The sequence below is a fragment of the Physella acuta genome, unplaced genomic scaffold (genome assembly GCF_028476545.2).
Source record: "Physella acuta isolate Inbredline_101_S28 unplaced genomic scaffold, ASM2847654v3 ptg001262l, whole genome shotgun sequence".
In the NCBI taxonomy this organism is placed as follows: domain Eukaryota; kingdom Metazoa; phylum Mollusca; class Gastropoda; family Physidae; genus Physella; species Physella acuta.
In genome coordinates, this window is record NW_026732777.1 from 18,806 (window position 1) to 36,256 (window position 17,451).

Below are 17,451 nucleotides of genomic sequence, written 5' to 3' on the forward strand. Positions count from 1 at the left end.
CAATTACTGTAAATTACATCACAACAATCTTTGCTACTCCACGGTACATCAATCAGTACAAGTTTTAAAAATCCTTATATGTAACCACTTAAAAATACAAATAAATGTGATTTTTTTTTTAAATTTCTATTCATATTATATTTCTCATGCTCAAAGTATTGATTCTCAAAAATTTATTTATATAATATCTTTAGTAACATCTACAACCACAAAGACTCCTGATTAATTGATTTATAATTAAAGGTCTCAGTGACAAAAGTACGTAAGCTACATTTTTCAAAAATGAATTGAGACCTGCATAACATTTTTTACATTCCCTACACCATCCCTGTAAATTTGGAACACGAAAAAAATACCCAAGTGGTTTAATTTAATAAAAGTGTTGAAAAAATATTACATATTTCATCCTCATTTTAAAAAAAATTTAAAACTCATTTTTCTCAAAACTATAAAATTACACCTAAGTACTTTTACTACTGAACCCTTCAAATAAACTGTGCATTTTGAGAACAAAGCATGAATACTTTTACTTTTCTTGTAACAGTTTAGTGTCAAATGTGTTAAATGAATAGCTGGCCGCCTAACAGAAACAGAATTAAAAAATTTAATTACATGGAATGAAGAGAACAAGACTGTATCACAAATAACTATAACTTATCAAAACATTTTAAAATTATTATTCATAACAAATTGTAGTAAAATGTACCATAAAACAGATACAAGTTATTTTCTTTTTGTTTTTTCTTTGATGTTTGAACAACGGAAACTGTGAAAATCAAAGTTTACTTTAGTTAATATTAAAATATTTAATTAAGTCTGCAATTTTTCCAGAGATTCAATGTTCCTCGTAAATTAAAGGTAATAAACACATTTATCTCAAGGCATCCTAATCCTCAATCTTTTCAATGGTCCCATTTTATGATATTAGCCGGACAAGACTGTTTTAATTCATTACAAAGTACATTATAGGAGATAAAAGTAGACATTGGAAGGCTAATCTAAAAAGGGCAACTCACAAAATATTGTTGGAGTTATCACAACATGATAACAATTTACTTCTAATTACAACATTATTGCAAATGGGTATTTTTAACTTTAAAACATGATTTTTTTTTTTAAATTTTATTATAAAGTATTAAGTCTAAAATATTTTTAAATATACTGAAGCTAAAAAGCTGTTCTAATTATTGCTAATTAAAGGGCAGACAACAAGCATTAACAATGCAGGGCACAGGTGAGAGCAGGCTTACATAAAACAAGTTCCCACAACAAAGACTAACGCCAATGCAAGAATAATAACATTGACAACTTTAAAGACAGTACATTCAAAGTATGGCACAAAATTAGTAAGAAAAATTAATAACCTGTATGTATATCATTAGAACAGCAAAAGATAAAAAAAACATTTTTTAAACAATAGTGTATAAAGATATTCTTGCAAAATGCAAAAAAATAATAATTTAAAGTAACTTGATTGTTGCTTATGATTGACTTAGATCTAACTTAATGGAGGAAGAAGTTCATAGCTAAATGGAAATGTTTAGATGATATGAAGCTATAAATAATATCCAATGGTGAGACTGCTTTTGTGTCCTCCATGACACTTTAAGATATAATGCAAATGTGAAATTTTTGTAATGGGTGGTAAATGTGTTTTTATTTATTTTACAGTATAGACTTGATTGTAAATATCAAAACACACATCTATACATTGTATTTAAAAAATGTTAATTAATGAGAAGTAATGAAAACAAAATTGTTTCTAAAATTTAAGAATAATGCAAATTAATAAAATAATTGTTAAATAAAGAAAACAAATATGAATAGTTACATTTATGTTGCCATAGATTTGAAAAAAACACAGAGAATGAATGCTCATGTAGCACCATTGTAAAACAGAAATCATAGAATAACAAAATACATACAAAATTCTACAAGCTTACTGCTGGTTCGTTCTATACATTATGAAAAATCAAAAATTGAATATAGTTTGATATGAAAAATCTAATAGAATCACCAAGACAGATAAAAATTAAAAAGTGACTTTTTGTAATAGATCGAAGTCATAAATTGCTTGGCAGTAGAGATCTCTTGATATATATCTTGTCATGATAAATTAGTTTTTTTTAAAAATGACTTGTCTGGATAAATTTAGTAGCAAAATGACTTCTCGATAGATTGAATTTAAAAAATGACTTGAGCACCGGGACAAAAAGAAAGTTTGACTTGTTGCAACTTAAGGTTAAACAGAAAAGAAAAAGACGTGGTCATGCTAGAACTGAGTAACAAAAAATGTATTTTTAAAAAATCATGTATGTATGTATGAGCTAACTTTTAAGGAGATAACTGCCTTTTTTAGACTTGAATATCATCCTAATATTTTTTATCTATGCCCTACTGAATCACTATCCGAACATGTAATTATTCACTAAGTGATTCTTTTAATTAGAATTTCTTTTTCAAACTAGTTCCAAAGTATTATATTATTGATTGATCAAATGCTATATTTTTATGTGTATTTTTTAAATCAAAATGTTGCTTTTGATTTCTACAAAATAGGAACTTAACTATCGTCTTATGTTACTACCTGTTTAAAAAGAAAAACAAAATAAAGTTACAGGTTGCTGTTTCTTCAAAAGTGTTAAGTTATATAAGTGGTTTTGAATAAAATATAAGTACACCAAGCTATACAATAGCCTTAATAATGTTGACAAGAATAGAAGATAACGAATTCACAAGCCAGCTTGTTTTTAAAATTAAAACATTAATACTACATAAATAAATTCACCTCTACAACTTTGATTTTAATCTTTTTTTTTAATTATGATTGGATCAAAATCTTTTTTAAAATAACTTTTTAGTTTGATTATATTTGTGGAAAAGTTAAAAAAGAAAACCAGTTTGGCAGTTATATAACCTGAAAGCAATTTATTGTCCTATTTTCTATAACATATTTGATTTGTATCTCTAAGGCAGAGAGAGTTCGAGAGAAAATTAAAAACTATCATTTGATTATCCAGAGTTTTTGATTATGAAACAATCTTTGGTCTCATGCAGTAGCTAGGTCTAACTAAGAAAAGGCAGCTCACAACCACAGGGGTGTCCAGGCAGGGTTTAACATTGAAGCTGCCAGCTAGGGTACATGCTGTCAACAGTCGACTCTGTGGGTGGGGGTATGAGGGTGGGGGTGGTGTGTTATTGCTTTCTTGAAGAAGCAGACATTTGGAGAACAATTTAACATTTAGTATAAGAAGCCAAAGCTAATATTTCAGTTATCATTATTAAAAAGTGAGTAAGAGAAATATGATATTAAATGTTTTCAGATATTATTATTATTAAGCGGTTTTGGAAAGTACAATAAATTGTTTTTAAGTAGAATATTTTTATATTAAGAAAACAGGCCAAAGATAATATGACCTAAATATTTGAGATTAAAAAGACAAAGTGGAGAAAAAACCGGAATAAAATTCCAATGTGGTAAGTTATCAAGAAAACGTATTTTCCAGAAGAAATATATCATCAAGATTATAAAAGTGTAGTTTGTTATTGTCATAGAAAGAGTTAAAAAGCCAAAAACTACGTAACAGACAAAGAGTAAAATTGTTGATGGATAAAAGATGTACAATTTTTCTATTATTTATAGAGTAAAAAAAACTTAAGTTACCATAAAATCTAATTTACATTGAATTATTACTTTACTTGTTTTTTATGTTTATCAACATTCATCTTTTAGCTCATTGCTAACAGATCTAAACATTTTATCATTCAAGGGGGGAAAAAAAACAAGTGATGTCCAACAGGAGCTATTTACAAAAAAATTGTTTCAGAAACATGTACATTAATACCATACTTTGGTTGGCTATTTATACATACCCATGTTTAAGTTAAAAAAAAACAACTAAAAATGTTTTAATCCAAACTTCAATGCATGTTATATCCTGTATAGTTGATGTATGATGGTTTTCTTTTCACACAGTAACTATAAAATATGCTTCAAAACAATGAATAAGCACTAATAAGCCAAATTTTAGGACATTTTATGTTGTTAAAACCCCTATAAAAGCTATACTTCAATTATATGATGTTATAAGTTATATTTTAACACATATAACATATTATTATAAGCTATACAACACATTATATGTTGTTATCAGCTTTGCTTCCCAATCCAATGTATGTTATGCAAATCTACACTCCAACATACAATTAGGAAAAACTTGTAACACCCACATGGTAACTACCCCTAAAACACTGCCTTAATGAGTGAGTATAATGGAGAAGTTTAAAAACTGTCACACAAACTGAAGGCATGGGATGAGGTAGACACTAATTAATTAAACAGTACTGGGCTCATGCTGGGGGGGGGGGGAGAAATGGGATGGGCGGGGCTAAATACAAGCATGAGCAGAAAAGATGACGTTGCTGCAATGAATAAGATTATATAATCAGCCAGATGTAAATATTCGGCAAGGAAATTGCAATGAGACATAGTAAATGTGTTGTTCTAACAGTTTTATAATCCAGAGCATTTTTAACTACATTGGTATTTAATTACTGATTATTTTGGCCATTTTTAATAGCAAAACAAATTTAACCAACTTTTAACAAGTATTTTAAATTATTTTATCATAATTGAGTTTAAATATTACATCTTAAAATACAACCTTAAAAAAATGCCAAGTAAGAAAGAGAGTAAGAAATTGTATAAAAACTTTCACTATAAAATAATATCAATTTTAAGTCATAGACTTATAGGCTTGTTCAGCTTTTTAGCTCTACACCTCTAAGCCTATTACATTGGGACAGTCGTTACACTGTACAATGAAGTCTCTGTTGCCTGAATTTCAGGAAAAAAAACTACAAGAAATTTAAGTAAAGTCTTAAAAATATCTAATATCAACTTTAAGTATTATTTTCAAAAGTAATGTTATTTTTTTTAAATATGCTAATTATTATCAAAATTAATTAAGTACACATTTCATTTTTCACTAACATGCTTTTAAATGTTTATTTTTTTATTTTTTTTGTTAGCTGTTTGAGTATTATAATTTTCTTTATTTAAAGAACTCATAGTTATTATAAGTATTAATGTATTGACTAAAACAAAGTGGCAATAAAGTGGCTACATACAATTTAACTCTTAAAATAGAAAATCTGCTTAGTACTAGATCCAGTAAAATAAATGAGAATGACTTACACCTCAATTCAATTATTAAATTTATAATGTTTATGCATAATTGATCAGTTTAAAATAATTTCAAACATGGTATACTGTAAAATAGTGTAAAAAGAAAACTAAGACATTTTTATTGTAAAAGGCCAAATAATGTGTAAAAGGCAAATGATATTAGGACTTTGACTAAAGAAAAAAAGCAACAAAAAAACAAGTAACAGAGTTGTCTTTAAGGGGACACATTAAATTCCCCCATTTTCTTACTGGCTGACTGATCTGTATTATTGAACTGTGTAGGTCCAAATGTTTCCCTCCACTTATTTAGCTTAAAACTGTTCCAATCTTTTCACCTCTGCTGCCCAGAGAATCAAACACAGTAAGGAAAATTGTATTCAGCTAACCTAACATGTTATAATCCTTTCCTAATTTTTTTGAAGGGTCAGAAAAAAATTAATTGACTGGACTAGCAGAATCTGAAATATATAAAAATAAAATACATTTTTTAGCCAGATAAATTTGTGAAATTTAAAAGACTCAGTGAGGGGTGAAATGACAGTTATTTTATCCATATTAATTTATGAAATTTAAAAGTCTTGGTGTGGGTTGTAAATCTAAAGAAAGCACTTGAAAATTTAAAGAAAGGTAATAAAACAATGCTAATGATAATTCAAGTCAAAACACTAAACAGGCTTATGCACAACTGTTTGGCTTTGTACAGTGCCATGTGGCAAACCTCAGTGAGTTGGAGGTGCATTGTTTTCCATAGAGAATATTGCATTGTTTTGTTTTTAATATGTAAATAAACATGCTAGAAATAAGAATATTATTTTAAAAACACAACTTTATTCTTTTTACGTAAAGATTTGTTAAGATACATTTAAAAAACAATGAACACAATATTGGTAGAAAAGGTAGTAAAATCAGTGTGCTGTTAGTTTTGCATTTAAAAATAATAAAGAACTTTGTCATTTAATTATAGGAAACTAAATTACCTTCCATCAAATGTCTTTCTTCATTGCCTCTATTTTCATCATCGCTTTCCTCATCACTATCATCTTCTTCTTCTTCCTCCTCTTCTTCATTATGACTTTCATTATCATTCTCAACAGGTAGAATATGATCTATGTTATTGTTTTCATTGCCGCTGTCTATGTCAGTCTCAGAATCCCTAATTTCCTCTTTGCGCTCGGTCTCGCTCTCCAGGTCACTGTGGTCTTCGTTATTATGTGTTTGTGTTTGCTCCGTGGTAAGGTTCTCCTCAATATCAATTTCGTTATCAGCTTTTCTACTACAAAGTTTAAAAAGGACTTTTCTGCTATAAAAGTTTAAAAAAACAGTTGTTTATAAAAGTTAGCATGCTTGCTAATCGAACCTAAAATATACTTTTAAAATTTAAGAAACTGCTATTTTAGTATAGAATAGCCTTAATTTTTATGGTGTAAATTTTTTAAATTATAAATCCAATATTCACATTAAAAACCCCCTTTTCCAACTTCCACCAACAAATATATTACTATCGAATTTTTTTTCCAAATCTTAGCTGGCAATACAATAAAAAGTACACTTTATGGCTGGCCAGTTGCTACAAATCATCTGGAGGGATGGTGTAGCAATCACTATACTCAGCCACCTTTACTTTCCCAAACTCAGGTGGACTTAGGGACATACTAAGGATTTTAGTAAGTGACTGAACTTAAAACTCATGCACTCCACAGCATAACCATGCAATCCCCTGTTAGTACTTTTACACACAAAAATCAGTAATATGAATAACTTTAAAAGTGTATTCAATTTAACCATACATATTCACATTAGGTTCAATTAGGGGACAATGTGGTTGGATTGTAAAGCTTACTACAGCTAGGCAGAGAGTCTCGAGTTTGAATCCAGGGCTCAAGTCTGTAGGATACAATTCAGAGCTCTGATGAGTACCTGACTCACGTTCAAGAAAATAAGGCGGCTGGGTATAATGATGACCCCTGTATGCTGAGGTAATTGATGAACTCTATTTCATCTGCACCACGTGCCTTAGGCATGGATGTAAAAAGGTGTTACACCCTGCAGAAGTAAACGTGTTAGAAGTACTCACTTCTTAAAATGTTCATCTCTGTACCTGGGTCTGGCCCTGAGCAGGTACCTCAGCACCCAGATGGCTAGGACAGTGACAGGGAGTATCACAGCTAATATTGGCATGACAATCATCAGCACCAGGTCCCTGGTCATGGAAGCTTCCTGTGTGCTGGTGCCATTGTTAGGTGGTCCTGATGACAATATGATTAGTGGATGTGTTTACTTGTTTTATCATTATCAGTGAGTGTTAAAAAATGTGACATCATTTTTTTTGTTTTTACTTGGTTTAGTAATTTTTAATAATTAAAAATTAAATAATAATAATAATTAATTATTAGTTATTATTATTATTATTAAATATAATTAATTTATTTAATTATAATTAAATAAATTCTTTTTTTGTTTCAACAAGTAATAATACAGTATGCAATCTTTTGAAAGTGTTTACTAACATTGATAATTTTAATTAAAAAAGAACTATTTCCTCAATTGAAATTACAATGATTTTTTTTTTTGTCTACCTAAGATGTCAAAATAAAAACTTACTCCTAATATCACCATATAACAGCAATCCACAATAATAAATTAAAATAACCAGATGCTAGAGTGTTTATAAAATAATACAATAAATTATATTTTGGAACACATTTGCCAACTTGGCAATGCACTGACATCTTTACACTTGAGTCCCTTACTAAATACATTTTTAGACACTTAAATTAACAGAAATAATATCCTGAAACCTAAACTTAAATTTATTTTAAAAAGTATATTTAAAAGCTTTACCAACAATTCTTTTCAAAATTATAATATATACTAATACATTTGTTTGCACCGTAAATTGTATTATGGAAACTCATCAGGTAAATCTAGATGCAACTAGGAAACCAGGTAAAAAGTACAGAAAAAAAGTGAAAAATCCTAAACTCATCAAGTATATTTAAATGCAACTAGGTGAACAGATCACAAGGACAGAAAGTTAAATATTCTAAATATCCTAAACTCACCAGGTAAATCTAAATGCAACAATGTGAACTGTTCACAAGTACAGAAAGTTAAATATCCTAAACTTACCAGGAAAATCTAAATGCAACTAGGTGAACAGATCACAAGGACAGAAGGTTAATATCCTAAATATCCTAAACTTACCAGGTAAATCTAGATGCAACTAGGTGAACAGATCACAAGGACAGAAAGTTAAATATCCTAAATATCCTAAACTTACCAGGAAAATCTAAATGCAACTAGATGTACAGATCACAAGGACAGAAAGTTAAATATCCTAAATATCCTAAACTTACCAGGTAAATCTAAATGCAACTAGGTGAACAGATCACAAGGACAGTAAGTTAAATATCCTAAACTTACCAGGTAAATCTAAATGCAACTTGCTGATCAGATCATAAGTACAGAGAGATGAATACCCTGCTATAGAGCATGTGACTTCCCCATAAAAAGGGGAGCAAATCTGTACAGAACTAGATGAGTAGTCTGTGGCTACTTTCACTTCAAGGATCCCACTTGGTACCTGACAATCCAAGAATTTTAAATGTGTTAATTTTATTTAAAGCGTATTTTGAATCTTTTTATTTTTAAAAACATGTATTAAACAAAAAAGTACTATGAAAAATCAGGAATTTTAAATGTATTTGTTTTATGTTAAAACTTTTTTTTAATCTATTTAGAATAAATAAACTTGTATTGAGTAGTATGAACTACAGCTGATGACAATAAAATACTTACAGACCAAACAAATTTGGCAGGTGGGTAGCCAGCATACTCTAGTGTACCACATGTTAAATTTACACAATGTGTACGCTTGTTGTAGTTGGTAATGATTTCAGATCGTGTTATATTAAGCCTACCATTGTGAGGAATGGGACGCACTGGAAATGAAAGGTAACAGTCAATTTTCAATGTATATGTTTTTTACAAACAATTTTTGTTGAGTAGTTTAAATATATTTTCTATTAAGGCATTATTGAGAACATTGTAGTTGTTCTCATTATTCTAGATTAGGATTTTTTAAACATTTACTTTAATAGCTTTAAAGCAAAACCTAGACATTGTTCAAAAGAATGACATTACCTATTTTTGAAAATTTACTAATATTAGACTACTGATAGTCACCCAAATTACAAATATGACTTGCTGGCCTTATCTCTGATCCAAATCCTTCCATATCCCAAACCCTCATTTCTGAACCTAATACTAAACCTAAAATTAAATTACCACAGCAACTAAAAACATTTTTTCTGGAGTGTTTATCGTCTGACAGTTATCCTTTTTTTTTCCCGGTTATGCCATAGACACAAAATACAAATACTCTAACTTTACAAAGACATGTTCCTGGAGTGCTTATCGTCCAACACTTATCATTTTTTCCCCGGTTATGCCCAAGACACAAAAAAACAAATACTCTAACTGGTTAAGCCCAAGACACAAAATACAAATACTCTAACTTTACAAAGACATGTTCCTGGAGTGCTTATCGTCTGACACCTATCATTTTTTTCCCGGTTATGCCCAAGACACAAAAAACAAATACTCTAACTGGTTAAGACCAAGACACAAAATATAAATACTCTAACTTTACAAAGACATGTTCCTGGAGTGTTTATCGTCTGACACATAATTTTTTTCCCGGTTATGCCCAAGACACAAAATACAAATTAACTTTACAAAGACATGTTTGAATCTTCTTCTTCTTCTTCGTTCTTAATTATTAGTGTTGAAGAGGATCGAGATTTATCTGCCAGTGGGTTTGAACTCGAGACCTTGTTCGAATTTATCAACCATAAACCTTTTGCCGACTCGACCACGCCTCCAACACAATTAAGCGTTACGTGTCAACTGGTTATGCGCCATTGAGGCCATTGACTCCAATTTCAGCCTGCTTTTTCTTTTTGGATTTGCTTCCATAGCCTTTGTCCAACCAAGAACAAACTACAAGGCAGCAGTTGTTTAATTTTGGAGTTGTTTCTCCTAGAAGAGTTGCTGTCCCCAGCTAACGAGCCTCATCTGCCTGAGGGTTTGAACTCTAGACTTTTCGGTTTAGCAACCATGAGCTTTACCTACTCCACCACGCCGACCCCTACATGTTTGAATGGAAGATGCCACCTTACCATGAACAGTGAGGTTGGTAGTCCTGGTCCAGACTTGGTCATGACTTAGTTTTGCCTGGGCTGTGTATAAGCCAGCATCATCAAATGTGATCCCCTTCAAGAAGATCCCAGAGTCCTCACCAGCAATAACTAACCTGGGAAGGCCACAACATCACCAGGGTTAAATCTATATTTTACTTGGCAGGTTAATTGGGATTAGAGAAAGTGGAATTTGAAAGGTTCAAAACATGTTTAATTATTTAAATAATTTTAACATTTTCAACAGTAACAAACCTTGCCAGGCCAATAAAGATTTAGGTTAACTATAAGTTTTATAATTCAAGTTTACTTTAATGGTCAAAAATTTTAATTTTTAATGTTATTGCAGAAACTAAATGGATGAGTTTTAATTTTTTTTTAAATTTATTTTTTAAAAATATATGATTCAAAACAACAGAAATTTATTCTTTTAACAGCGTTTGATATATAGCTGTGAGACCTAACCTACAAACTGATATTTTTTCAACCCTAAGGATCTATATAAGGTTGAGGTTTTGTGATACCATCAATAAAGAAGATTATAATTATGCATACATTTTACTATTACTTTAACATTCAAACAGAGACCTGGACTCTTCTATGATGAAAATAAAAACATGGCAGATGTTTACCTCTCTCCTAGAGGCCTGTTAATGATATTGAGCTCTCTCTTCCCAATGCTATTGAATGTGGCTATAACTATGTTTTTTTCACTGTGACGCCTTTGAAAGCTTAGGGTGATGATCATCTTCTGGGCTAGAAGTGTTATTGGCCAGGGAATGTAAGCTGTTGAACCGGTACAACCATGAAACTCCTGCATTCTATCTAGACCCAGAACATCATCTGCATAACACCATTATTAAATAAAAATGTGTGCTAACAAAAACAACAAAAAGTATTTTTCTATAATATAACATAAAGAAAATATTACGTATTTAACTTATGTAGCAAATTATATTAAAATAAATTTCAACAAAAAATTTATATTTAAGAAAAATATGCATTTACTTTGAATAAAAGATTATTTATTTATTATTCAATTTACATGTAAACAAGAGACAAATTTTTCTATCGATATTTAGCTAAAAGTAAATTTTCTTTTTTCATCAACTTCAATCCCTTAATCAGTAATGATCATTTTAAAAGTAGCTACCTTGTGCATGGATAACTGTCAGCATAAATAGTAAAACTCCAGCAATTTTGTTCATTTCTTAAACTAAATTGCCCTTTGAAAATGAATGGTCACAATAATCCAAAGGACATCATTCCAGTTTTTCAATTCTGCGTTCTCTGTATCCTTGGTGCTGTTGGTGTCTGCTGCCATTAATGACCATGAGGTACCACACATGAATGAAAAGTAAGCACCATGGCACCAAAATCGATAAATTGTTCAACTTGTAGAGGAAAAAAAAGTACTGTTAAAATAAATACAATTACGTTAATATAAGACTAAGCAAACCTATTTGATATTTGTGACCCTAAAAAAACAAACATGAATACAAAACTGACTATTTGATTTTAAAAAGTTATAGGCCTATTGCCTTTACAATTCACTAGCTAGTACATTCTAAATCACTGAGAGTAGAAAAAGTTTATAAAACCCAAGGACTGAGAAAATAGCAGAGTAAAGTTCAGTAAAGGTACCTTGGATGATGGTCTAGGAGATAGATCATAATGAAGTTTAGTCTTTTACCATCTGTAAGGAATAGGTAAAAAAGTATAATGAAAACTGCATTACTGTGAATACTATAATTATGTTACACTAAGTATGTAGACCTCCTAAATGTAGTTAAAGTACCACTAACAAATCCATCAAGTCAGTTTGACTTCGAGTTTGAATTAGTTAATCACACTGACAATAGAATCTATTGAATAGATACTTTACTCTCTAATACGGTCATTCATTACATGCTAAAGCACTACATACAGTGTGACTACAGAACAGAATCTAGAATTCTGGATCTAGTCTAAGTTTAAACTTTTTCTTAATGCCAGTCAAAATCAAATTTTAATCAATCAAATGATTGTTGTGTTGATGGGGGGGGGGGGGGGATATCAGTTAATAAATCGTTGATGAAAATATTCGGTAAAGTGTAATCCGTATGAATGCTGAAAATAAAATTATTAGCACAAGGGTTATAATTAAAGACATAATCGGAACTAATCAAGGTAAAATAAAAATATTTTTTTACACTAATTTTGAGACAAAAGATGCTGATAATCATTTCTGTTGTTGTTTACACAATTAAACCGGATGTTGAACAGCAGCAACGTTTTAATGTACAAAATAGTTTTGTCCATGTTTCTAAATTTAGATTTTGATGGTAGTGGAATGTTACATTCGTTTCTAAAATGATGTAGACTCTAGGTCTAGCTAGATCTAGATCTTTATGTTAATTAATCACAAACTATAACGTTGTTACTAATAATGATCAGATACAAGATAATGTATTCTATGTCTATTTAGATTTAGAATCTAGCTATCTACTAAATATGTTAATTTTACGAATACTCCCTGTTTTTTTAAATAATTTCTTTTCATAAGAGAGTTACGGATAACCCATCACATTTTGTTTTAATTCGCTTTACGCTTTAATTAATATCCCCGCTTTTGTTGTAAAAGAAAAATAGCTTTCTATTGATTTGATGGGCATTTTAAATGAAATGAGGGGTAATATCTTCTTATAACCACTAGTATAAACTGTTTACTTCTAGAAAATTAGATCTAAAGATTCTCTACATTCTATGATTCTACTTTAACTTTCACATTGCAGTGGTGTGTGTGCCTTTGGCAAGGTTATGACATCAGATTATGACATCAGATTACTTACTTCTTACTAACTTACTTGAAGTTTGCTATGGTCATTAGTGATTTTGTCATTATGATTATGTCGTTATTTAAATATAACGAGCTTACCCGCGTCGTAAACATACGCCACTATTTAGTTGTTTTATTTTCTACTTTACAGTAATTCATAATTAATTTGTGAATTTGACACACTACTCTCCCTCCCCCCTCCCCCCCTCCAATCCCAGTTGAAGCAGCCGTCCTTGATGACAGTTTACAGACGACAATGAAAAAATCAAGCAGAACTTCTCACCTCTCCTTAGTTTCAAATCTTTCAAAAGCTAAATTATCTGCCCGTAATAGCTGTCACTAATTCAATCTGGCTGTAAACATTTGGGGTGAAACGCAGCTCACCAGACTGGTGTGGGTGGGGGTGGTAGCAAAATGGTCTGTTGCATATGCCTGAAGAGTGAGTGAGGGGGCAGGGGGGATGATTAGATAGTCGGCTTGCATCGTCTTGCCCATGAAGAGAATTATATAAATATATATATATATAGGTGACCTGTCATTTGATTTCATGGGGCAGGGTGTGCTTCTTGATTTTCTTAAAGCACGATCATCTCCAATTGCAGTTGAAGCTAGATCTATGGTTTTGCTTTCTAGCACCCGTATTTACTTAATACTTTAATAGTTAAACAACAGCAAAATAAACCTGTAAAATAAATGACTAAATGTGACAGGCCCACAGATTATAATTGCAAATAAATACTCATTGTTCTTTACCTTCTTAAACGTAAAGCATTAGGCCAACAGAAGGCCTACGGATTACATTAGCAGTTAGTAAAAAGAAGATATTATTATAAATTATAGTAAAATTATGCTCTTCTTATGGGTTTAGATTTTAGATTGTAGTAATCATAGGCCTAACATTATTTTTATTTCATCAACAGGATTAATAGTGGTTAAACCAAGACTGTGGTATGTGTTTAGATCATTTTCCCAGGCAGCAGCACCAGCTGCAGATAAAACATTGTTGAGCAAGTTAAGGAAGCAGACAGGCGTACCTTTTATAAACTGCAAGAAGGCTCTTGTCAAGTTTGATAATAATTATGATCAGGTAAATGTGTTTGCTTTTTCAGCTGTGTACACCAACTGTGGAACTACTTTTAATAGTGAAGGATGAAAAATTGCTGGTGCTCTCTGCAATGTGATGTTTTGTACCTGCGATAAAAATTAAATTGCAAAACTGTGTAGGGATCCTTGCTCTGCAGTTGATTTACTTTACAATGTACACATTTATTTGACAGTAACTAGTCTTAACAGTGTTCATGACTGAAGTTTGCTTCCCTTATATTAGTTACATATGAGTTCCCTTATTTGCTCACTAGCGCAATTAAACTAAAATCATCAGATAACATTGTCATGTAGTCATATCTAAAAATGCAATCTCATTTTGTAAAAGCCAGATCACATGTAGTGTAGTACAAGTTAGTACAAGCTGTTCGTTTTTAGAAGTTCAAATAACATTAGCACTATTTTATCTTATTAGGCTAAACAATGGTTACTGGATGAAGCCAAAAAGGAAGGATGGGCCAGAGCTACTAAACTTCAGTCAAGACCAATGTCTCAGGGTCTTGTTGCTATATTGGGTGATAGCAAACAAGCTACTATGATAGAGGTAATAAGCAGTTAATTAAAGTAGAGGTAAATGTGAAGAGGGGAGGTAATTAGCTGGTAAATATGAAGTGGGGTGAAAATAAGCAGACACTAAATATTTTATTTTTTCTCTTTGATGATTAAGGCTCAGCTTCCTTAATAGCCTTGCCTTACAGATGCCTTTTTCATCTCAAGACTTTTGGATCTATATCACTGGCCAATCATTTTGCCTCTAAAAATATTTGATATTGTTGCTTTATGATTAGTTTCAAGCTTCTCAAAATAACAGTTAATTCACTGGACTTTTTTTTTAAAGGGATGTAAATATAGGGACTTTTTTTTGGAATTCTAAATTATAATTGTGCTTAAAAAACTTATTTTCAATATTTGAGTTGGCTGTAAGATCTATTTATCGTCGTTTTAAAATTCAGACTGTTATTTTGTTGACTGTATGAGTTTTGAAGTTTTAATGATTGTACATGTAGATTACATGCTTGGGCCTTATTCTAAAAATAATGGTTAAAACAATACAAAGGTGCTTGAACCTTCTTGGGGTTGATTTTCTTTATCCTGAAATATTTTATTTTTATCTCATTTTGGTTGCTTATAACAGGTCAATTGTGAAACAGACTTTGTGGCTCGTAATTTAACATTTAAAAACATGGTTACCAAATTAGCAGAGGAGTGTAACAGTTACTTTGACAAACTACCAGACAATGAGGTGAGACTTATTATTATTCTTAGCTCATGTAAAAAGTTCAAAATAAATTTTTACCTGTGTAAGATTAAGATTGTGAATATTTGATTTAAATAAGAATATTTTAAACATATATTTCCTGCTAAATGTCAAGAATAATAGTCACCAGCTGCATATAAGCAGCATACATTAAACTAACAAAAGTTTGGTTTGTTAAGTTGATTTTTATCAAATAACTGAAATTTTTGTAGGTGACGCTAGGCAAACTTGAGCTAGATCAAATCAAAACAAGTGAGCAGTCCACACTAGCAGACTTGGTGGTGCTGAATGTTTCCAGCCTTGGTGAGAACATGGCCATCAGACGGGGTATCTTTGTTAGAGCCAACCCAGGCTCAACTTTAATATCATATGTCCACCCTTCTGGTAAGGAATTACATTTTATTTTTTAATGACTTTAAAAAGATTTAGATTATACCCAACTATATGGATTAGGGTGGGTTCGGTATAGTTTGTTTAGGTAGTGTTACTAACATTGATATTTAAAATGTTATTGTGAAAACCCTTACATGAATATGTGTCACTAACAAACACTGCAACTTTGTAGTACAATCCAGTCAAATCAAAGATTGTATTAATAGAATAAATGAGTGGGTCTTTTGGCTATTTATTTTCTGCAGAACTGAGTGAATTAATAACAATAATTTTAATTTTCTTCATCAATATAAAAACTCGCTTGCTCTATTCATAGTTTCACTTTACTTTCATGTTTGCTTCACTAGTCTCTGTAATCTATACAATTGATTCTTGGATGTTTAATTAATTTTTTCTTTGTGAATCAGAAATCAATTTAACCAACAATTTATGTAATGTGATATTCATCATATTCATCATGTAACCTTCATAACCAGATATTTCTGTCAAATTCGATTTTGTGATTTATATATTCTTTATTTTCTTCAGCATCACCAATACAAGATCGTGTAATATCTGGAAAATATGGCGCTATTGTAGAACTGAAGCAGAAAAACCAGACAGACAAACCTTTGACATCATTGAAAAACCTGGGCACGCACCTGTGTCAGCATGTGATTGGCATGAACCCAAAAACCATAGGAGAATATGTGCCTAGAGAGAGCAAACAAAAGGAACCTGAGGTGGTGCAACAGGCGGAAGAGCCAGAGAAAGATGAGGCTGCTACAGAGGATGAGGAGAGTGAGGTGACGAAAGAAACACCCACTGTGGAGGAGGATAGGCTGTTGGCACAAGATTATCTGTTAGACACGTCCATGACGGTGGGGGAGCTTGTCGCAATTAACAACGTTGAGGTTCTACAGTTTAGGCGTTTTGCTTGCGGGGAGGAAATTGAAGGAGAGAACAGCTAGTTTTTTTTGTGGTTATATAAGAGTGCAAGAACCAATATTGTGTGTTTGATATTAAACATGAATTGAAGTAGTCAGTCATCTGCACAATTGTCAGTGAAGAATGCAAATGTATATCAGTATTTTAATAAGGAGGTAGTTTGTGTCATATTAATCATTGTGTACTGAAAAAAAATGTGCTTTTATCCATTTACTGGATGTTGGTATGCATGGTTTTGTCTAGTTGTATAATTTATAATTTCATATAATTTATAAGTTCATATGTTTTTGTTGCTGTAAAACGTGATGTAAAAATGTCAGCATTCGTGATTGCTAATATTTTTTTTTGCTAAAATTTTTTTTTTTTTATGATTTAAATAAAATTGGTTATATCAGGGTTCTTTTTTGTTTGTTGTGTAAGAACGTTGTTTTGAAGAAGAGCATCCAAGTTTAATTTTAGCAGCAAATACATAAGTAACACATATCCCTTTGGCAAATATACAGGAGAGAGTCTTCTGTTAATATTAGCTTTAAAGTTTCCAGAAAAATGTATTTCTAATGAAACC

At 31.0% G+C, this 17,451-nt stretch overlaps 2 protein-coding genes across 3 annotated transcripts; one reads left to right on the plus strand and one right to left on the minus strand.

Moving 5' to 3' along the window:
- Positions 1–5,060: 5,060 nt before the first annotated feature.
- On the minus strand, positions 5,061–12,638 carry LOC131957756 (uncharacterized). 2 transcript variants are annotated; one of them, XM_059322519.1, is made up of 10 exons: positions 12,579–12,638; positions 12,031–12,082; positions 11,540–11,780; positions 11,019–11,229; positions 10,369–10,502; positions 8,987–9,129; positions 8,612–8,771; positions 7,263–7,434; positions 6,166–6,461; positions 5,061–5,646 (listed from the first exon to the last, which is right to left on the minus strand). In XM_059322519.1, exons 3-10 carry the CDS (start codon positions 11,592–11,594, stop codon positions 5,624–5,626), a joined length of 1,194 nt encoding a protein of 397 aa, XP_059178502.1. In that variant the 5' UTR covers positions 11,595–11,780; positions 12,031–12,082; positions 12,579–12,638; the 3' UTR covers positions 5,061–5,623. The 2 variants fall into 2 exon arrangements, with proteins under 2 accessions (XP_059178502.1, XP_059178500.1); XM_059322517.1 differs by having other exon boundaries at positions 6,166–6,488.
- A 298-nt stretch (positions 12,639–12,936) lies between these two features.
- Positions 12,937–17,030, plus strand: LOC131957750 (elongation factor Ts, mitochondrial-like). Its single transcript, XM_059322512.1, has 6 exons — positions 12,937–13,057; positions 14,125–14,291; positions 14,724–14,852; positions 15,444–15,551; positions 15,779–15,950; positions 16,488–17,030. Exons 1-6 carry the CDS (start codon positions 13,033–13,035, stop codon positions 16,907–16,909), a joined length of 1,023 nt encoding a protein of 340 aa, XP_059178495.1. The 5' UTR covers positions 12,937–13,032; the 3' UTR covers positions 16,910–17,030.
- The last annotated feature ends 421 nt before the right edge of the window (positions 17,031–17,451 follow it).

Bases quoted from the DNA above. Each gene is read 5' to 3' on its own strand.
- LOC131957750 (XM_059322512.1), top strand. From the start codon at position 13,033: ATGGGCATTTTAAATGAAATGAGGG. The intron at 15,552-15,778 runs GTGAGACTTATT...AAATTTTTGTAG, and splicing joins ACAAACTACCAGACAATGAG to GTGACGCTAGGCAAACTTGA. The intron at 15,951-16,487 runs GTAAGGAATTAC...TATTTTCTTCAG, and splicing joins ATCATATGTCCACCCTTCTG to CATCACCAATACAAGATCGT.
- LOC131957756 (XM_059322517.1), bottom strand. From the start codon at position 11,594: ATGAACAAAATTGCTGGAGTTTTACTATTTATGCTGACAGTTATCCAT. The intron at 10,503-11,018 runs GTAAACATCTGC...TGGCCTTCCCAG, and splicing joins AACAGGCCTCTAGGAGAGAG to GTTAGTTATTGCTGGTGAGG. The intron at 5,647-6,165 runs GTAATTTAGTTT...TATATATTTCAG, and splicing joins AGAAAGACATTTGATGGAAG to ATTCTGCTAGTCCAGTCAAT.